Here is a 23,140-nt window from a genome sequence, read left to right as displayed (position 1 = left end):
TGGTAAGTATGAGCTTCCTACATATAATAGCCAAGGTTCTGGAGCCAGTCAAAAACCATGAGAAATCAGCAAAATTACCAGTTTTTCAAAAATTATTTTTAATTCAGGGATAATTATTACGTAATTTTTTAATATATATTCAAAAATTACTATTCTTAAGCTTTAAAATGGCGTTTCAAACAAAAAGATATCTTTAGTAGACGCAAAGTTATAATAACATAAAAATGACCTTCTGAAAAAGTTCGAATGCGGGTAGCGGGGAAACCACGCAACTTAAAATTAAATCATCATGGATTTGCTTCCTTACAGTCCTAGAGAACATCCCTACAAAGTTTGATCAAAATCTAAAATGAGACAGCAATTCCGATTAACGCTTCCATACGGAATGACAGTTAACGGTCCATAAAAACTGTTGTAATCGAGAGCGGTGAATTTTTTTTTTTTAACTTTCTTATTTGACCCTTTTATAATGCAGTCCTATACTCGTTTTTCAGATGCATCGACTTTCCCTGGATTCCGAGATTTTACAAATTTTATGCCTAATTTGACTCGACTATATGATAATTTTTGTATCGATCAATATTAACGACTCTTTGTGTTACTTTTTGTGTTTCTGTCTATACTCGTAGCTTGAAAAGGAAGCCGAATTTGAAATTTTGTATTAAGAAATTTTTTTGTAGATTTTTAATTTCCTATCGATATTCATCCTTTAAAAAAAAATTTTAAATTAAAATATTGTAAAAACTCAAGAAAAACTAATTAAAAAAGAGAAAACAATGACATTTTTGATGATTTTGCTAATTAGTCTATTTTTTTCCTTTGAGCATTTATAGATATTGAACATGTAACGGAGAAAAGAAAATACTTTATCTTTCAACATAATGGTCACAAAAATTGAATACTGGACTATAAAACTGGATAAAGTATATACTTTCAAATCTACTGTTTTTTTGTCTTTTTGAGCAATTTTTCTTTAAACGACAAAAACTTAGAAAAATCATATCTCGAAAACCTATCCAAAAAACATTTTTTTTAGATAAGATTTTCGATCTTTAGATAAGATTGAAGAAAATGTAAACCAAATGAAGTAGGTAGGTACTGATATCGGTGATAGCTGATATAATTTATTCTTTATGGTCATACTAAATCATGAGAATCAACAAGAACGAACATTTGTAAAAAAACTTGGATGGAATTCGAACTTAGTTCGTAAAAGTTTAAGACTTAATGACATGCAAAATTACACAAAAAGACATTAACTATTAACATTTATATGAATATAAAGATGATAGAACTGATTTTTAATAGCTATGTTAAAAATCTTTGTATTTTCCTTAAAAATAATAGGTACTAGTACTGACCCAAAATTAAAAACAAAATAATAAACTTTTTAAACAAAAATTGTTTATTGAAGAGATTATGATTCGATTAAAAATAACAATATCTACTTTTTTTTAATATAATTTAATAAATGGATGCTTTTTTAATATTGTATTATTTTCTAGTTTTCGAAAATCAAGAACAAAAATAGTAACAGAAGAGTAGATAAGGAACTGTTAAATAAAGCAAGAGAATGATTAAGCTCTATAGAAAAACAATGAAATAAAAAACTTTAAAACTTTAATAGATGTAAATTCATGGAAACGAATCTTATCTTTAGGTTAATCCGTCAAAAATTTTGACAATAAACAGAAACTCAATGACATGGTTTTCACATATAAACGCTAGCTTCTATTTCATAACACAAATCAACAGGTTTTCTTGCAAAATAAGGTGAAGTATTTCCGTCGACTGCATTTGGAATTTTCGGCAAAGGATCATTGGATGAACGTTTCCGCTTGAACGGCACTTCTGCATATCTCACTTTTAAATTTGATTGATGTGCTGGAATAACTTCGTAAACGTTAAAGTTTTCAGGATTCATGTAGCTTTGAATGCTATCGAAGCTATTTGATGAAACACGACGTCGAAATGGGAACCTTCAAAGATAAAATTCATATTAATTAATAAAAAACTAAATTTAATTTTACTTACGGTCCTAATTTATTATTGGCCAATTGTTCTTCCATCAATTTAAACTTTTCCAGTGTTTTATCCTCTGGGAAAACAATAATATTAGATGCATCACTTTTCTGCATTGCAATACGTTTGCTTCCCTTCAAAAGTGATGGTTTACGCTTTAATACAATAAAAACAGACAAAATACCCAAGAAAATAAATAAAATGATGCCAATGATCATTACACTTATTCCTGTAGCCTTCATATTTGTAGTTAACCAGGCATTATAGTCAGCATCCAAGTTGCTTTCAATATAAACTGACTTGCATGAAAATGGTGAAACTGTTAGGTAATCTTTTAAAATCAAACAGAACGTGTATGACATATCTGGCAGCAGGTGATTAACAGTGGTAACATGTTCCACTTTACCATAACAGCCAAGTCCATATTCATTGTGATTTGTCTCCATTTTGTAGTACAAACGTGTAACCTTACTAAACCACAATACCCCGTAAGTTTGATTATAATTCGTCCTAACAACAACGTCAACTTCTAATGCTTTTTTCTTTACAATATCGAACAGGGTGTTTGGCCAGTAAATAGATAAGTTTTCAGTTTCCATCTTTCCATTGTCTTTGTGGCATTCAAGTTCGTTGGTTGTGGCATAAGCATTGAATTCGGAAGCAGTTGGAGGTGGAAGCAATTCTGTTGTTTCAACTGGTTCGGTTGGTGATGTCATAAAGCCAATTGCGCCCTCAGGATCAGAATCTGTTGTTGAGAAAACTGTTGATGTTGGTGTGGAAAGCGTTGATATTTTTGTGGAACGCGTTGTAATTTGACTGGTATATGGGAATTTTGTGGAAGGCAGATTGCTTGATGGCGTCATTAATTGTGGTGGTTTTGGGGGTTGTGGGGGTTCACTAGTACTCATACAAAGGACTTCACTAGTTACCAAAATATTGTCAAAATTATCACAATATACCTGAACATCTTGATCATTAGCTAATAAGATAGACATATCATTTTGAAGTTCACACGTACACTCCCAAGGATTTTGATTTAAATACAAATTCATTCCTTTGCTAGGACGACCACTCGAACCAAAAATTATTGGATAAATATAGATTAGTTTATTGTTTGACAAATCTAACGTTCTTAAGGTTAAAAGATTTGCAAAAATGAACATCGTTAAATACGTTATTTCTGAGTGAGACAAATTAAGGCTTTGAACCACTGAAAGCTGGCTAAAACTCTTTTGTTCAAGGTGATCTTCAAAATTATTATAACTCAGATCAATATACTCCAAATTATTTAAAAGATGTTGGCTATTAGTCAAATTTTGTACATCAATCAGACCTGTTTGTATGGTTAGATTTTTAATTTGATACTTTATGTACTCCAAAAGACCTGCTTCGACAGTGGTCAACTGTGGATTGGATTGTATTATAGTGAAACTTGTGAATTGTTCATTAACGTTTTTGAAAATCCCCTTTTCAATGTATTTTAGTTTTAAATTTTCCAAATGAACTCCGGTTAGAGTTTGACTTTCAAAGGCTCCAGTATCGATGTGTTCAATGTCCGAAGAGAAAATTGATAGATGACTGACATTGTTGGAAATCGGTCCAAGAAGTTTTTTCGGAAGTATTTTTCGTGGGAAGTGATAGTTGATTAGATGAAGTTCTTTAATTAATGGGCATTCTTTGCCCTGAAAAAATAAAATAAATATTTTTAAGCCAAAGGAATTATTGAAATATATTGAATTTCTTACATAGACTTCATTGATGTTTTGTTCAATTGTTGCATGGGTTCCATTGTGACAAATAAACTTGCATTCAAACTTTAGGCATTTGCCAGGATTTGAAATGGTATGCGTGGATGGAACGTCGCTAAAAAAAATTATTTGAGAAATATTAAAAGTGAAATACTGTTTATCTAAATATTTTAGTTTCCAATAAAAATTCTTAATTTACGAGATGCACAGAAGCTGTATTTTATTATTTTTTTTTGTTAAATATTGAACAAAATATTGAAAAACAATGATAACAAAATAAATCAATGGATTAAATTGAATCGACTTTTATTATATTTATCGATACAAAATGCATTATCTCACTGATAACAAATTTGAATATTTTTTGTCGTTGGTAGTTTGTTGTTTTACAAATAACATACACGTTTATTTTTAATTTGTTTTGCTTTTATAGCCAATTTCTTAAAAAAAAAATTAAATGTTATTTAAGCAAGATGGAATCACAAAAAATATTTTGTGAATTTGTTATCTTTTTTTGTCATAAACAGAACTACCTTATGTTTGGAAGGTTTTCGCTGATATTCTTTAATTTTTCTACAAGTAAATTACTGCTATTCACTTCTTTAGTAAACATAAATAATAACAACTGAATTATAGATATGAAATGCATTTCACTGAAGTGCATGTTTCTAATTTCATATTTTCCAGTTTTTTTTTTTTTATTTTTTTTACAAGTGAACTTAATAAGAAAAAAAATTTAAGAGAATTAATTTAACTATATTCAAATATAAGGTACTGCACTCTTTAATGGTTATCAGAAGACTAATCACCTAACTTGTAGTTAAAGCTATCAAAAACCTGTTAGTCCAGGACAACATCGTGATAATGGATAGATATCATTGTGATAAATCGTTTATCAGAAAGCCATGCAGACTATAAACATGAAAAATTAAGCTTTAGAATAACAAAAATCGAAAAGAGGATACTTAAGCAATTTATTAACTGCTAGAGCGCAATTTTTGAATTTATTGCAAAAGTTATGAATGAATCCACACAAGTTTATTCTTATTTAATTGAAGTTTTTTGGGATTTTACGTTGGCTGATATCTAAATTATGTTATAAATTAACAAAAAAAAGTAACTTTCCGATATGTCATCCTAATGCAACTTTATCTAGGGATTATTTTATGAACTATACTGACGATAGTAATCAGCTGCGGTTAATTTACTACTGTCGAGAGTAGGTAGATACTCTATTCTCTTAAAATATTTTCATATGGCCATGAGAGCCAAAAGCCATAAGAGTGCTTATTTTAATGAAAGGGTGTTTTGTTTTGAATAAAACTATCCTGTGCAAGATCTTTGAAAAAAATAAATGGAAAAACTATCTCGAAAAATTGGGAAAGTGCGCTAGGAAGAATGTATACATTTCAAGACAACTTATATTGTTACTTGTCAAACGTATATATTCTCAGTGAAACTTAAAACAAAATTGTTGGCTACTTGACTAGTCTGGCTGCATTCACAAATAAAAAACAAAAACAAAAAACGCAATTAGCTACATATATTAAAATCAATTAAAGCATTATGTATGTCAAATTTAGTCTAGAAAATTGTAATAACTCATTAACGGTGTACGGGAAGAGCCGACATCCGCGATTTAAAAAAGAGTTAATGTCATATTTTCACTATCCGAATTTTTTGAGAAAGACTAAAAACGCAGTTATGTTAGAACTGCAAACAGCATTACGTATGTTAAATTTAATCAAAATCGTTAGAGTCGTTTTCGAGAAAGTTGCAATAACTCCAAAACTTTGTATGGGAGGTATACGTTTAAAGCGAGATATTAAAAAACAAAAAAAAATCAACCTTGGAAATTACAAAAAAATCATCTGTACCAAATTTCAAGAAAATCCCTCAACCCGTTTAGGCTGCAGCTTCATGTACAGCTTTTTGTGACGACGCACCGACGCACAGACCGACGGACGTCATGACGAAAACCACTTTTTCGGACTTCTCCATCATCGTAATTTTAGTTTTGATTAAAATTTTTTTTTTTTACACGAAACCAATACTTGCCCTATTGAGCAAGTAAAAAGAGTGGCTCATCCAGCTAAGTCCAATTTAAGACAGCTATGCTCAGGTATATAGGGGGTTAAACCATTGAACAATTTGTGTTTTTTTTTGCACCAGAGGTCTGGGGTTCGAATTCCAAGACAGTTCAATTTTTTTCGCTTACAAAATTCTGTTTTGTTTTCAAAAGAGTAAAAAGATATACATATTTGTACCACAGAAAAAAAAAATATTAAATTAATTTGGTCACACTAATTCATGAGAATCATCAAGAACAAACATTTAGTTAAAACTTTTAACTTTTTGCGAAATACCATTTTCTACAATTTTCGTAGATTTTGCATCACTTTTCGAAAAGTTTTCAAAATTTACTTTTTTAGTCTTTTTCACTTTACCCCTCTTTTAATTTACTTTGACTTTATAAAAATTACTTTAAACGACAAAAAGAAACATAATACTTCTTATACATGATTCAAAGATTCCATTTTACTTAAGAGCAGGTAAATTAACGTCGAAATCTAAAAAAAAAATATTTTTCAATAGTGATTTAACACAAATATTTTGAAAAATACGTATAATAATAATAAATATATAAGATTTGCACTAATAATTCCTCTGGCAAATAAAGAGAGTATAAACGTTCAATTTGCCATTAAAACCAAAAATAAAAAGAATCATTGGGTTTTTAGGACCAATTACAGATTTTACTGTCTCTTCGAAAAAAAAACACCCTTTCACCTAATTTTTTTCATGAAAACTCTTTACTTTTGCTTTCTATCCTAAATTCAACGTTTTCACCAAGTTTCATTAGGGTGACAAATCATTTTTGTTTTAACTCAAAAAACACCCATGATATTCTTCTAGACACTTTCTTTGTTTTCATCTCAAAAGTAACATAATTACTAAATTTAAATACAGTATCACTAGTATTACTCTAGTACCTATTATACATTTTTCCAAATATACCTATATTTTCTCTACACAAAAAAAAACACCCTTTCACATGAAAAAAAATGTATAAGCTAGTTTTATTCGTGATTCCCATGGGAAAGACAAAATAATTAATAAATTTCGTAAGGGAACCTGACTCTGTTGATTTTTAGTTCTTCACCAAGTTTTAAAAATTAACAAAATGTAAGTCAGCAGTTATGACACCTTTCTCACAAATAACTCAAGCCATCAAAAAAACACCCTTTCACCAAAAATATTTTTAGAAATCTTATGAATAATTTTTTACTGTTTTATTTTAAACCTTCATCCAGAATTTCATCAGTGTAGCATGTTTTTCACATGGGTTTCGGTTATATTTTACCAGTTGAAGTCTTTTTTATCCTTGGTTCTTATCCCAAAAGCAGACTTTTTGCCAAGTTTCATGAGTGTAACAATTTTTTTTATTTGTTAAATGCCTATTTTACTTATACTTATTAAACTTAAATGAAATTTAATACGTTCAGAATTATTCATTGGAATTGATTACTGAAGCTTTCCTTTTTTTTCATTACCGACTTCCAAAAAGGAGGAGGTATTCAATTCGTCTGTATTTTTTTTTTTTTTTTTTTTTTTTTTTTTTTTTTTGTTTGTTACCGCATAACTTTGGACTGAGTGAATCAATTTTGATAATTCTTTTTGTATTGGAAAGCTGGTGGCTGCAGTGTGGTCCCATGTCAATTTCGTTCACTTTTAGCCATAGGAACTATTTTAAAAACCAAAAAACCCAGTTTTGATCCATGGAAGTCGGTTTTGTTTTTTTGCTAAAAATGATTATTTTTACCGATTTCCAAATTTTTTTTTTATGTTTGTTACCGCATAACTTTGGACAGAGTGAATCAATTTTAATAATTCTTTTTGTTTTGGAAAGCTAGTGGCTGCAATGTGGTCCCATTTCATTTTCGTTTAGTTTAAGCCATAGGAACTATTAGAAAAAAAAAAACAAAAAAACCCGTTTTGAATCATGGAAGTCGGTTTTGTTTTTTTGATAAAAATGATTATTAGATAAGCGAAGAAAAAAAAAACAAAAGTCATTTTTCACAAAGTATTGCATTTACACGTTCTGGATTTATTTATTTTCTTTTTTTTGTATTTCTGTTCTAATTTCTTTTCATACACTTCACGTAGATATCTTTTTCAGTAATATTATTTTTTATTTATTTTTTCCTCAATATTCTTACAAGTCTACATTTTTCATTAATTTTATTTATTTCACAATATCGCAAGCAAAGCGCGTCATGCAACGCTGCACAACTACGCCTTATCGTTTTCTAAATACTAATTTAATTTTATAATTTATTATTTTTTGTTTTTTTTTTTTTATTTTTCAAAAGATTATAACTAATTTGAACATCAAATATCTTAAAAGCGAAATCTATCAAACAAAATTAGAATAAATAATTAAAACTAATAATATTTTATAATTCTTAAAATTTAAAAGAATACAAAAAAAAATAACCTTACTGGTAAAAATAGCTTATAGGAATAATTATATTTTTTTTAGGTTAGTAAAAACAGCTTAAATATAGAAATAGGCAAGTACTCTATTTAATTTTATTTTTTTTTAAGTATAGAGGTTGGCAATCGCTTATGAATAGATACAAACTAGTTAATAGACAGATACTACAATTATACATATATATTGTTTTTGCTTGCTAATCTTAAGTGCTAAAAACTAAATTTTTATTTTATAATTACAAATCAAATCTATTTTACAATTTTTTTGTTTTTTTTATTTTTGTGTTGTTGACATTTTTATGTGTTTTGTATTATTTTATAAATTTTAATTCGAGTTCAATATGCATTCGTTGGTACATGCAAAAGTCAATTATTTTTTATTTCAATTAAATTAATACTGATTGTGAAGTTTGAAAACGAAATTGCGCACACGACTTAAATCGATCATTTCTTTTTTGTTTTTATTTTTGTCTTAAAACTATGGAATTTTTAGTGTTTTTTTTTTTAATTTTTAATATTTTTTTATTTCTATTATAATAAATTTAAATAAAATCTCTGAAATAAATTAAATTATAAAGATAAATATAAAATATTACAAATAATAAAATCTGCTCTACAAAATTTAAAAAAAAAATAAAAAATAAATTTTGTTCGTCTTGTATTATTTTATTTACACGTGTGCTCCTCGAGAACTTTCACACAAATATCACATTTAACCTGGCAACACCAATGGAATTTGCAGTTACATCTTTCTCGAACTACAATATTTTTTGTATTGTAGCCTCGACCGCAGCAGAGAATACCGCAACCATCTAAACCTGACGAAGTTTTATTGCAGATTCGGCCATGGGTTCCTGTCAAAAATAAGCAAATTGTAAAACCATTTTTTTTACATATTTGGTGAAAATTACTAACCTGGCCATTGTAGTTGTCTATTATTTCGACACCAATCGGGACTTTCATCCAAATACACCAAATCATGAGCTGTTGGCACTTTGAATTGGGGATCTTTTACTTGTAAACGACCACGTTTGTTTAATTTCACCTCAGTTGCTTCGTCATATCTTTCGCGCAGATAGTCACCTAAGATCGAAACCATGTTTTTTATAATGTCGGCAAGACAGTGTTTTAATTTAAACTCACCAATTTCTCGTATTGATGACAATTGCTGCCAGCATGTGATGAGACTGCAGGAACCGGAAACTCCATGACATTTGCAAGTTATTCTAGTCTTTTTGATAACGGCCTAGAAATTTAAAAAGGAAACTGTTATAGAAACACATTTGAAAATAATCGATTTTTTTAAAAATTTATTCATACATTTTGAATTTCCAAATAATCTACTTTGTTAAAAATAAATATTTCCATATAATGTTTCCATATGACACATTTTTTCTCAAAAAAAAATCATTAAAATGACAAAAATTAAAAACTTTCTAAATAGTACAGGTAAAATAGGCGTATACCAAGAAAAATCTTTAATTGGTCCCAAAAAGCCAATGATTCATGTAAAACGTCTAAGCACTTATGTATAAACGTAATTTGTCATCAAAACCAAATAAAATGAATCATTGCATTTTTGAAACCAATTACAAATTTTACTTCTCTTCGAAAAAAAAAAAATCACCTAATTTTTTTTAATGAAAACTCTTTATTCTTGCTTTCTGTCCCCAATTCAACGTTTTAACCAAATGTCATTAGGGTGGCCCTTCATTTTTGTTTTCACCCAAAAAAACACACTTTTAACCATGATTTTCTTATAGACACTTCAGATTCTTGTTTCTAATCTTAAAGGTAACATAATCACTGAAGCTCAATAGGGCACCACTATTATTACTTACTATTTCCAATTTTCTCTACACCTAAAAAAAACACTCTTTCACATAAAAAAAATTATACACTAATTTTATTCGTAGTTCCCATGGGAAAGACAACTTTTTTAATAAATTTCGTAAGCGTAACTTTTATACTATTGATTTTATCTGACTTATCGCGGATTTTCCTTTTTTCCCAAAAAAAAAACACCCTTTCACCTAAAATATTTTTATAGACTACTTAGATTCTTGGTTTCTGTTTTAAATGAAACGTTTGTACCAATTTTGATTGGTGTAACAATTTTGTCCCAGTTTTTATGGTACTAGTTCCAATATTCATCATTTCTTAAAAAAACACCCTTTCACTCTAAATAATTTTGTAGACACTGTAGATTTTTAGTTCTTATAACAGAAATACCTTTTTCACCAAGTTTAAAAAATTAACAAGATATAGATATGTCAGCTGATATGACAACTTTCTCGCACACAACTCAACCCATCAAAAACCAACTTTCCACCTAATTTTTTATAGACTTTTTTATTCTTGGTTCTTATTCCAAAATATACATGAGTATATGTAACAAATTTTTTTTATTTGTTGATTTATGAACTATTTTATTTTTTTTTACAAAACAAGAATCGACCCTCTGTACCTACTATTTGTCAGTCTTTTATTATGTAATTATTATGTATGGGTCACTGTGGCGTATGCGTAATCTTTTTGTTTTGAAAATCAAAAGGGCTAAGCGTGGGTAAATATTTCGATGAATTGACATAATATAGTAGGTATGTGTTGTTTATTATCTGTGCATTCAATTTTTTTAACAGTTCACCTTAGACCTATCTAAGCTGGGCAATTGCCCAGAGCGGCAAAACTGAATGCGGTTGATGGTTACAAAAAATGTATGAAATTGTTGTGCAACCAATTTTTTAAATGTATATTTGTAGATTTATATTTTAATAGGCTGGCTATTGTATGTTCTTACTTACTTTATTATTTTAAGACCATAAACTCCAGAAACCCTTTATAACACAGTTGAAAGTACTTTAAAGCATTTAAAGGTGTATTTTATTTTATTTAAGCGAACCATCTTAAAAACTTTAAACTTAAACTGAAAACTATTGACAATTTTCGATTGCATGCATTTTAATGCAAATATGAAGAACTACTTCGCTTTCATTTTTAATTGAACTACGAATTTAAGCTTTTAAGCTTTTTCTTGTATATTTTCTTTACAATGAGTTTGCCTTGAAAACCTATCAAAAAAATGTACTAAATAGTTCTTTAATCCAGTGGAAAAATTGGTAATAAGAACTCAAATTTGAAAACTTATAGGTACCTACAATCGATATATATAGAGCCTTTTTGTGAAAAATGTTATACCAAATAGCATGGTTTTCTCTATTTTTCTCATTTCATTTTTGTTTTACATTTTTACTTCTCCCATTTAGTTTTCTCAATATGTTTTCATTGCTAAAAAATCCTTTCATTACAAAAATTGAGAACATCATTTACAAAATGGTTTTCATATAAATCGTGGCTGCAATATAAACTCAAAAAATAACAACACTCATGCTACAAATCATTTGACCAATATAAACAAACTAACAACGAAAAACACAAAAAAAAAAACACATCACAACACAACAAGCAATCATCCTGAAAAATTCCAGAAACCTTTGCCAAAACACGTCCATATCTTCGATACCTTCAAATATTATTCTGCAGAACTAAAAACCCGATAAAAGCTGTCGCCAAATTGCTATAGTCCTGATGTTTGTGCAGTAGTATGTTGGTACTTTTTTCTGTCTCATATATTTTCTTTGCATCCTTTTTTTTGGAGAAATTTTTGTAAATTTGTGGTAAATTGTATTTTGTTTCGGAGTCGGAATCGTGTTATCCGGAAAACTCAATCAGTTGGCCCCCAATCACACCAAACAATCGAATAATTTCGCTGTTAGCTCTAATATCTTCTATTTTGTATCTGATGTTGTGTTGTACAATGTTTTTAGTCTTGATAAAAAAATACCTTGTGTCGTCGACGACAAACGATAAAGGACTCAAAGGACAAGCAATCGTCGTTGTTGTTTGTGACATATCTTTTACTCTGTTTCAAAAAATAAACTTTATCGAAAAAGAGAAATGCAATGCAAAAAAGGAAGCCACCTTTTGTTGCCATTGTTTTCCTTTTTTTTTTTATTTTTATAAAAGATGGAAACATTAAGGATCAAATATGACCGAGGTTACGACCAAGACCGAGACCAAGACCAACAACCACATCTAATATGCCAACAAAAAAAACCTGCTGGCGACGAAGTCGGAGATGTTTGGAGGAAGTTTTTACGTGAATGGAAACAGATTGTGCTCACTGCTCACCGTCACCATCACTGACTTGTTTCTTATATTTTACGTGATTCTAAAGAGCTTTGTAGAAATAGTAAAAATAATTTCCACTACGTCCAACAAAAACATCGTCGATTCTAAGTAAGAAGTTTTCTGCATTTTTGTTTTGCTGATATGTTGACTCTTTAAATGTTTTGACAGTTTGGGCTGCTTTCGATATAAAATTTGATGTGAAGAGCTTAAAATTATGGAATGGTGGATTCTCCTCATGTTCTGCCCTCCATCTTTGCCTTCACAATTTATGATGGTTCTTGGCTGTGTCGTGTAGAGTATTTCCATACAAAAATTTGTGTATAAAGACAAGGAATTCTCTTTTCAATTTGCACTATAAAACAAAATTTTCGTCGTCGTCCTTCAAGCTTCAACTTGAACAAAAAAACGTTAAGATTCATCAGGAGAAGGACCAGGCAACAGCGGTGTGGATGTTAAAGTGAAACAAATCGTGTCTCATTTATCGTTGAATTTTATCCCCCATTTATTGCTGTCATAAGCTGTGTTTTTTTTTTGTATATTAAGATTTTTTGGTTTTTGGTTTTCTGATGTGCGGTATGATGGTCGATGAACGAGTGAGCTGCTCCTGATGCTTTTGTTGAGTTGGAAAGTTTTGCTTTTAAAAGTTATCATCAAAGAAGATGGTTGGGGGAGGACGAAGACGACGATTTCAAAGTGTTTACAAATAATAACCGCAAGCGGTTTAAGCTGTCGTAATAATAAATAAGAGAAATTAATCTTGGCTTCTTTGAGGTGAAAATTTAATGTTTTGAAAGTTTGGAAGCATTGAAACAAGTGGTGGTTTTTTGGGTAAAAATAATTGGCGTCTGGAGTACCTACATGGACTGAATTTGAAAAAAATGAGTGCTTCAATGAGCTTACACATATCCTTGCATGATTTCTATTGTTAACAATACAGGTTCCAATTTGGATGAAATTTGGATATATTTTTTACTCTTTTTGAGTAAATTATGAAATTATTTCGACATGGTTGGCCTTAAAAAATTCTTACTTTTTTGTAGGCATGGTAGATATATAATTGAAGCGTCATATAAAAGGTGAAATAACAAGCTTTCAGATGATATAAAATTTATTATAGGTTGTCATATAACAAAAATGGATTTAAAGGTAATGGGAAAAAAAATTTGGATTTTTTTTTTCGATTTTTGGAAGAAAAATGATTTTTTAAGGTTTCACTTCTACCACGTGTGAATTGCAAACATGACTTTTTTTTCTTGTTTTCAATGAAGTTGGAAAAGTACCTTGTTCCTAAAATTACTTCACTATCTACATCTACATCAATATCCTTAAGACTTGTTGTATCCAAAAACAAAATCTAAAATATTATCACGCTCTCATTAGCTTAATCGTCTCCCACTCTCATTCCCTCCAGCCGAAATTACCACCATCCAACCAACAAACCAACAAAAAAAAAACCTGTTGACTACTGCCTCCTGGCCAGCTATAGGCCCATTGATTAACTGATATGCCACAGCTTGTTGCGTTGTATGGTCAGATATTATTGCAATTACTATACCTACTACTAGCCTTCGGGAGCGTGTGTGTTTTCGACTCCTAATTGCTTCAACTTGATATTTCAACTCCCAGCCTTGCCTGGATATAACTCTGACTATGTGAGACCACGCCACCACCATGGTTGCTGTTCTCTATATTTTTAGCCATGTTGTACTCTCATACAAAAATATACTTATATCGAGAAAAAAAAGATTTATGGGATTTTGCTGTGGCGATTGCATAGACATAAATGCGAATTTGTAATTTTATCTGAATTTTTATCACATTTCCTTTGGCTTTTGGCGCAGTGTAAAACAGTGTCTGCCAGGTAGAAAAAAAATATATATTTGAATATTTTAATTAAAATATGTGCAAAAAAAAAAGAGTTAAAATAATAAAGAATTTTATTAATATCGCAATGTGATATTAAACACAGATTTAAATGACATTGCTGGTTGGAAAATAGTGATTTATTACTTTTAATGTTGTGACTCCTGTGTGCAAATTAACTGCAAGTTAGTAGTTTTTTTTGTTGACAAACGTGTAAATCAAAAAAATTGCTTAATATATTTAAATTAACTGCATAATATACGAAAAATATTTGTTCAGTAATTATGAATAAACACAAAAAAAAAAAAAACAGAATAAAAAATAAAAAATAAAAAAAAAAAAATTGACACGCACGATTGATATAAATTTTTTTTTAAATTTGTTTTATATTTTTTTATTTGTATTGAACATACTACTAATAAAGTCAAACTTGAATTATTGAGACATACTTGACAAGTTGTATCTTCAGATATCTGTTTTTCATTTGAATCAATTTCTTAACATTTCAACTAAAAGAACAAGTTCAAGATTTAATAATTTTTGTAATTTTATGATTTATACATATTTTTAAAGAACAGTTTTAGCCATCTCATTAAAAAAAAAACTGAAGATTAAAATTTTATATAACCTTGAGATGGAAACATTTTAATTAGTTAAAATCATGTAACTTTTAGTTGTTAAAATTCTTTCAAATATGACCAGAATATTAAGCGAATTGGTGTTGAAATTGTGTCTAAATTAATTTGTTGTGCGTTATGCAAATTTAAAAATTGTCTTAAAAAAGGTGATTCAGCCTCGATTTTAAATATTTTTATGTATCATTATTTTCATGCAATTTATATCCAAGAGTTCAGTTGTTTATTGTTAAGAAAGAATTTTTACCATTTGCTAAATAGATTTGTGTTGATGTAGATTTCTATCAAACAATTTTTTTTTATTCTGTGTATTTTTTTTTTCAATTTATTACTCTTTCTCATGTTTTATATTACTCTTCGACATCTGACGACATTACCTGTATTGTGATAAAATTTTTTACTGATTTTGACCAACTCTCATTCTTTTCATCCCAAGGCTGAATATATTTCCAAGATATTTTTATATAAGGTATTTACACTTTTTTATCATTTAAGAGCAACAGCAGAAAATCGAAAAAGTAAAAGCAAATTTTTTATTTTTATTTCATAAAAAAACATTTCATAAAACCGCTTTAATTAAAAACAAGATAGAAGACGATGATAGAACAATTTCTTTTATCCGTTTAATTTTCAATAAAAAAAAGTTACGCATACACCACAGTGACCCATACATAATAATGAACAAAATCAATTACTGGCTAACTAATAAAATACTAATTGCACTTAAGATACTTATAACGCAATCGAAAATAGATTGTGTGGTTTAAAACCAACTTTTAATTTGCTTTTTACGTGATGATAAAAATGGTGCAAACATTTTCTGTGTTGTTTTAACCATCTTTCAAAATACTGCTAGAAGTGCTTTATAGATAAATAATAGAACAAAATATTTGCCCCTCAGAAATTCATAGGATGTCATTATTTTGCGAAAACAGTGAATGTGTCTTAAATCAAAGCATTTAGTTCAAACTCGACTAAAGTCATATCTGTTGTTAATGATAATTCAAAAATATAACTTAATTAAAAAAATACAAAAAAATAACTTACCCTTCGTCCAGCCTCATTATTGTGCAGATTCATCAAACTTCGAGCTTTCACTGACATAACATTTTTCAATCGTCCCGGACCAGCGCCACCGCCTCCATTTCCCATGACGCCCATCATGTTGTTGCCAACATTTCCCATGCTGTTAACAGCTCGCTGATTCTTCTTCTTCTTGCCGCTGCCACCGTTGCCATACATAGATGCGGCGTAGTGATCCAAATTGAAAACCTTAGAATTTAATATCTCCCGGTTGATTTTTTCCTGTTCAAAGGATAAAAGGGCAAAATAATTAGGATGTGCGGGCAAAACTTGTATACACTCATAATGAATAAAAAAAAAAAAAATGAAGATAAAGTTATACAGTGAGGATACAACTTTTTAATTTAAAATAAAAAATCGATTCTCCTGTGTGACTTTGACTGTGAGTGACGAAGTGCACACAGCAAACAACATCAGTGGAAACTGGCTCCATCACCTGGGCACATTGATGTGATGTGCCCTGCTATATACCTTTATCGGTTGTCAAAATACTACCTATACAAAAGCAAACAAGAATGCTAATAAAAAAGTTGTGTCTCCTTTACCTGTAATTCCAGCATTTCCTTCTCCTGTAATTTCGAATTGAGAATCTCCTTTGTTATCCTTTCTTGCAATTCCAATAAATCTTCTGGCTTGAAGCGGCTGCCCGTTTCCGTGCTGTCCTCTTCCCGTTCGGCGTTGTCCCTGTTCACTGACGAACTGTAAGACGACGAAGATCCTGTCAGGGAACTACTGCTACTGCTGCTGCCATTTTTATTATCACTATCGACATTGACAGTTATATTGGCATGGCCGTCTTGTGAGGTACGTAGTGTTGTTGACGTTGTACCATTTTGTTGCTCTGTCGATGCCGCCGCTGATGACAATGACGAGGGGGCTTTACTACTCGTAGAAGCAACATCTGTTGCTGTGATATTTTTTTTCTCCACCGACGATGGGGGTGGTGGCGGCGGCGGCTGTGATTTGTCTTGGAATTTTTCATCATTCTTTATTCGAGGTCCTGATGCCAGACCACGGGTGCCACGTTTGCGTTCTTTTTCTCTGATGTCGATGAAATCTTGTGAGAACCTGGAAACAAGGATAAACATAATGAAAGTGTGCTTTATTAAAATAAATATAAAGGTTTTATCGTGCATTTACTCTATTGGAGGTGGATATGGTGGAAAATATTATATTCTAGGTAGATATTTGTTGGAAACAGGATTTCTTTGAGAAGAATTTATCGTCTGTTCGTCAGGTTGTTAATCAAAAATTGCCTTGTAAAAATTGCTAGAGTGAGGATTGAAGGGTGCTTTTGTATAGCAATTTTCTTGATGAAATAACTAACGTTTATAAAAACACAGACATATGCGTTGAGAAATTGCAGTGTCTAACAGCAGGATATTTTGAAGTGTATATCCTGCTTCTCACTCAGCGTGAAGGTAGGTATCATATAAACGGAAATAAGTAATAAATTCTAGAAGATGTAAGCAAAAGTGTCATTAATAGTTCGTACGTTTTCTGAAAAGAACGAGTCCCTTTAATTCTATAGAAATTTAATATCCTTAAGAAAATTGAAACTCTCCCAATTTCCTGATAAAAATATAAATTTAATAACCAAGGAAGTACCCTTACTATGCCAAATCCTGGGAATATGGTTCTAAAATTGTATATCGCAGCTTAACAATTTTTGTTTATATTTCAAAGGTGCTAGCATCAAAAAATTGATGTTTACACAATGCTTCGTGCAGTTTTGGCAGCACTTTTACCCTTAACTATAGTGGTGGGTCCAGTGGACCCACATCTACTTTTATTTTTTAAGTAAGATTTTTAAGACTGAATTTTAAAGTGCAAATTTTATTTTGAAAACGAATTTTCTCTTTTTTTTTTTTTTTTACTTCTAAAATTGTTATCTTTTAATGCTCAATAAAAAAATTTATAAAAAAATTCAATTTTGTATTTTATTTTATCATTTCAAAACACATTTCCACCACTGTAGATACGTCACAAAATTTCACCACTATAGTTAAGGGTTAAAATACTTTCTTCTCTTCATAATAACGTTCATAAGTTTTTCTTAAAAATTTTAAGTGTTTCTAAGGATAGTTCACCACTAAAACTAAACGTATTGAAGATCGGCAGAATTTTAAAACTGTTAAAATGCGGTAAAGCTATTGCAATGCATTTTCTATCAGCTTAGGTATGCAATTTTAATAGTTTTTTAATTTTTTATTTATGCAATATTTTTTTTTTCTTTGATATTAATTCAAGTTTTTTCTTTGAGATTAATTCAAGCTCCAATTAATATCAAAGAAAAAAAAGTGGTTGTCTGTAAAATCGGTTTACGGACGATAATTTTACGTGAAAAAATTATCGTCATAATTTATAATTTTTTAAAATCACTATTTTAGTATTAAAAAAAAAACGAAAAAAATTGATTAAACTTAATTAAATTAAAAGATAGCATCTCTCATTGGGTATGTCAATTTTTTTATATGAAAAATGAATACAAAACAATTAAACCTTTAATAAGCCTTATAAATCTTCTAACGAGTTAAACCATAACTAAGGCCCATATGCTTTGTTAAAATAATTATAAAAATGACTTCTTGAAAAAAAAAACCAAAAAATTTACTTTTTTTTTACACATCATACTGTCAATATTTTTACATGACAACCTATAGTAAATTTTATATCATCTGAAAGCTTATTATTTTAGCTTTCAATAATCACCTCAATCATGTTTGAAAAAAGCTGGAATTTTTTTAATGCAATCAATTTTCATCAAAAAAATTAGAAAAAAAAAACTTTTTTTTCTTTCATTTCGATTTGGTCCATTTTTTTATTTGACAACTTAAAATAATGCATCATTGCTTATTATTTCACATATTTAACAATATATATCAATCATATATGTACATTGCACAATGTACATATATATGAAAACCTACAAAAAGAGTTACAATATTGCAGTATATTCTTCAATATATTTTTCCTTTATACCTACATTTTTATATTTTATTTATCCTTTTAAGTATACGTACGAAATCAACAACCTTGGGTTAAATAGCAAATCAGCAAAATAACTGACAATCAACTTTCCGTATTTTCCCCTTAGGAAAGTTTACCATTTTACAAAAGCTTAAGCAATTTTGACAGGACAAACAATCACCTCTATATAATCAGCCATATCAACTAAAGCCAACAAAAACAAAAATATTTTGCTAAGGGTAAGTTTCTATCTGTAGTTGTTGAACAGCATAAAAGAGATTGCGTGTTCTTAAATTTACATAGAAAAGGTACAACAACCTTTGACTCTGAGCATAAGAGAATCAACTCAACACAAACAATCCACATAAAAAAGGATATCCAAAGTTAGAAATAACAAGAAACAGATACAAATCCCTATTTCTCTATGACATAGACATATACTTGTACACACCAATGAATGTTTGCGCCAAAAAATTCCTTTTCCTCTTTCGAATGTTTAGTTAACAGGATAACATATTTTCCAGTTGGGATAGAAATTCCACAGTGTTTTTCATAAGAATCGATTTCCAAGAACCAAAGTAACCTATACGACCTACCCAAATACACAAAAGTTTTACATTCATAAAATCCTGCCATCCCAGTTCCTTCATGCTGCCAACATAACAAAGGCGGTTTTTTTCTCAGCTGTCTCATTCTCATATATTTATTGCGTTTACATTCTCGAAATCCTTAAAATGTTCCAGAAATATACATTTTACCATTGCGAAATGAGGGTTAGAAAGAGAAAATGTTTTTTTCCATTTCTCCACGACACACGATGTGAAGTTTCGATGTCATTCAACAGGGATACAGAGTCGAGAGAGTTTATAATAATTTTCTCTCTATATTCTATGTGTTGGATTACTGTTATATTCCTGGAAATAGGGATTTTTTGAAAAATATGTCCTTCGGTTGTGCATGAGCACCTGATAACGTGTACTTCATACGCGCTTCTGTACAACTTGTATAGAACCGAAAATGTGCAGTGTTTTAGAGGTGCAACTTTGTCTAGACTTACAGGAGTAAGTAAGTATATTATCAACAAATTCTATAAAAAGGACTCATATACAAGAACCACAAAAAGGTATCTCTTCTGATATGTTTTTCATGAGTTTTCTTTTATATCGAAAACATGTGTTACATTTTTGTTGAAATGACGGTAGGAATAAGGACTAAGGATTCAGGAGTATTATATTGAGCATGAGTAGAAAAATTTCACTTTCTCCTTATTTTGTGTAGAACGAAAGAGAGGAGAAATTTATAACCTTTTCTACAGATTCCTTTGGGCTTCGACAACGACGACAGCTCTTGGATCGAAGTTGTTCTTTTGTTCACTCTTTTGTTTTGTTGAAAACTCTCAAAAAGAATCGTATTTTTATTTCTAAATGTTTTCTTTACCAGGCGAAAAGGATTTTCAGTTGGATGTTTGGTACATTAGAGTATTTTAAGAATAAGTTAGATTTTAGGAGAAATTCCTGATAACGTATTTTACTCTCCTGTATACCTAGTGTAAGTAAATTTGTATGTTTTCTCTTTTTAGATTATACACAGGTTGCAAAGGTATTAAAGGCGATACGTATACCTACTGCTAACAAAGTTTTGAAAGAAGCTGTTTGTAAAAATACTCAATACAGTTTTTCAGAAAAGCAAACGACTTGTGTCTTTCATTTCGTAAAAGGATTTAATTTATTTTAAATACTAAGAATACGATTATATTTTTATTGATTTCTATTGGTTTCTATTTTATATTTTGCTTATTAATAATTTAAGGAAACGTACAAATATATTAGGCACATTTAGAAATTGCCCAAAAAACAATTTCTAACCTCGGTTGCTAAATAATCGAAGTTGTAAAATAACCGCAAATAACCGTGGTCATAAAGCGGCTATAAACGGGTTAATTTTTAGTTATAAAAAAAAACAGTCTTTTCGAACCTGGTTTTGGGTTAAAATTACACTAAGGTAAATAAACTTTTTATTCATAAATTGGTTTCAATAATTTTATTTTTTAACCAAGGAAATATTTTGGGTATTTATTTACTTCTATTAAACCCAGGTTTAATAATAGCTTAAGTTGGATGTTGGTATTTAAATAACCAAGTATTTTTAAAAGTTTCAGAAAAGTATTTTAATAACTCTTTTTTAACCCAAACTTTTAAATAAGTTTTTGAATAACTTCTGTATTTGTGTTTGAAGGGTTACAAAATAACCAAATTTTGATTCCAAGTTTCAAGTAAGTAACACAAAAAGCTAGGCTAGAAATCAACCAAATTAGATCTTAAGTTTGAAACGAGATTTAAAATTACTCATTTTTTCATGAAAGTTGTTTATTGGTTTTAAATCAACCCGTTATAAATACTAAGTTTAAAGTAAGTTTGTTTTCATAACCTCTTTATTTCTGTTTTATGGGTTACAAAATAACCAAATTTTCATTCCAAGTTTCAAGTAAGTATTTTTATAACTCCATTTCTGCACAAAGAGCTATTTTTAGGCTAAGAAACTAACCAAATTAGATCTTAAGTTTGAAACGAGATTCTAAATTACTCACTTTTAACCATGAAAAAATGTCAATGTTATATGTTAATATTAACAAAATCAGAAGAAATCTATTAGAAAAAAAAAAAAAAAAAATTCGAGAAAAATCACAAAGTTTATTGTTAACCTTTTTAGAAAAATTTTTGGTCCATTTTTATAAAAACAAAAAGGTCCTCAACAAATACCTACTTCAGAAACAATATATTTCAAAAATGAGAAGAAATCAATTTTTAGAAACAGAGTTTAGGAATGAGGCGAAATCGTACTAATTTTTGCCTTATTTGGGACAATTTCTGGGTTATTTTCCAGTATTCTTTCATTTTTTTCTTTAATTTCTAGAAGTCTTATGAATTTTTGGGATCGTCAACATTTGTTTGAAAGGATTTTATTGAATTAACATCTAAAATTTTAACAATTGTACCTATCAATATTTTAAAATTTTATCTATAACGGTAAATCAGATATTAAGGACCACCTATACATTGCAAAAACATTAACAACTAATGAAAGGTACATAAATAAGGTGATAAAAATAGAATTGCAATTGCATTTATTGGTTTCTTCTCTTGTCCTCTTTAAAAAATCTAAACATTAAACAATTTTTTGTTGTGTCTAGATTCTGATTTAGGAATATTAAATTGACTCATCATACCTATTTTACGATGCGTCGGCCTACGACGCCACCGACACGATAAAATTGCTTGATCAATTAAATTGTTGCAGAGAATGCCACTGTCACTTACAAATTACACAAATCTAACACAACGTCAATCTGACGTCAAGAAGACTCATTACAATTTCCTTGGCAGAAGTAGCGTTTCAATTAAATTGATCACATTTCAATGAACCAAGTGATGCATGCGTTTCTCGATAGAAGACAGAGACTGGCGCAAAATGTCAATCGCTTCCAGCCAAATGTTCTTCGTCTTGCTTGACATCACACATTCATATTCAACAAGTCGTCTTCATCATAGAATAGTAACCTTTTACTATAGGTCTATCTATACACAGATGAAGACTAATCAATTACATGAGTGAATCCATTTTACTGACAGCACGGATATAAATCACAAACTATAGGACTTGTAGACCGTAAAATTCTATTTTATATTATTTTTTTGTTTATTTTCTTTTGCTGTTTATTGCCCCCTTTTTTTCTGCGCAATAGATATATGTATTTATTTTCATCCCCAGGCGGATTGGATGAGGTGCAGAAGGTTTCGAGTACTCTATAGACTCTCTGAGGTCTGAGCTATAGTTAAAAGTTATGATTTAAATCCATTGGCTGATGGATATTTTCGACCGAATATGATGGATGTGTCCTTTTTGCTTACGAACTTAACCACGCGGAATAATAATTTATTCACCCCTCGGATAATAACAAGGATTATTTTATTTTTCCTCGTTGTTTTTTTTTTTTTTTTTGTTATTGTTGCCCTCACATATAAAAACAAGCACGTAGGTTTTTATGAAGAGTTTTCGTTCGCTGGAGGAGTTAAGCCGAATTATTTAAATTTCTGAAACAATAACTCCGTATAGATTGGAAGTGCTTGTAAA

The 23,140-nt window shown here is 29.6% G+C and overlaps 2 protein-coding genes across 2 annotated transcripts in view; both read right to left on the bottom strand.

Moving 5' to 3' along the window:
- Positions 1–1,635: 1,635 nt before the first annotated feature.
- Positions 1,636–3,299, bottom strand: LOC129905648 (uncharacterized). Its single transcript, XM_055981178.1, has 3 exons — positions 2,244–3,299; positions 2,035–2,177; positions 1,636–1,979 (listed from the first exon to the last, which is right to left on the bottom strand). Exons 1-3 carry the CDS (start codon positions 3,183–3,185, stop codon positions 1,712–1,714), a joined length of 1,353 nt encoding a protein of 450 aa, XP_055837153.1. The 5' UTR covers positions 3,186–3,299; the 3' UTR covers positions 1,636–1,711.
- A 4,607-nt stretch (positions 3,300–7,906) lies between these two features.
- Positions 7,907–23,140, bottom strand: part of LOC129907900 (protein Wnt-5) — a 124,298-nt gene continuing 109,064 nt past the window's right edge. Inside the window, exons 6-10 of the mRNA XM_055984392.1 lie at positions 16,585–17,107; positions 16,004–16,261; positions 9,411–9,513; positions 9,183–9,350; positions 7,907–9,121 (exon numbers count right to left, since the gene is read on the bottom strand). Coding sequence (XP_055840367.1) covers positions 8,934–9,121; positions 9,183–9,350; positions 9,411–9,513; positions 16,004–16,261; positions 16,585–17,107 — 1,240 coding nt within the window. The 3' untranslated portion in view covers positions 7,907–8,933. The remainder of the gene's footprint in view (positions 9,122–9,182; positions 9,351–9,410; positions 9,514–16,003; positions 16,262–16,584; positions 17,108–23,140) is intronic.

Source organism: Episyrphus balteatus, chromosome 1, assembly GCF_945859705.1.
Source record: "Episyrphus balteatus chromosome 1, idEpiBalt1.1, whole genome shotgun sequence".
Lineage (NCBI taxonomy): Eukaryota > Metazoa > Arthropoda > Insecta > Diptera > Syrphidae > Episyrphus > Episyrphus balteatus.
The sequence above is the reverse complement of the archived record's forward strand: the minus strand, read 5'-3'. Positions and strand labels throughout refer to the sequence as shown.

Excerpts from the sequence above, each read along its gene's own strand:
- LOC129905648 (XM_055981178.1), bottom strand. The coding sequence starts at position 3,185 with ATGTTCATTTTTGCAAATCTTTTAACCTTAAGAACGTTAGATTTGTCA. Across the intron at positions 2,178-2,243 it reads TGAAGGCTACAGGAATAAGT|CGTAAACCATCACTTTTGAA; the intron begins GTAATGATCATT and ends ATTGTATTAAAG. Across the intron at positions 1,980-2,034 it reads GCCAATAATAAATTAGGACC|GTTCCCATTTCGACGTCGTG; the intron begins GTAAGTAAAATT and ends TTATCTTTGAAG.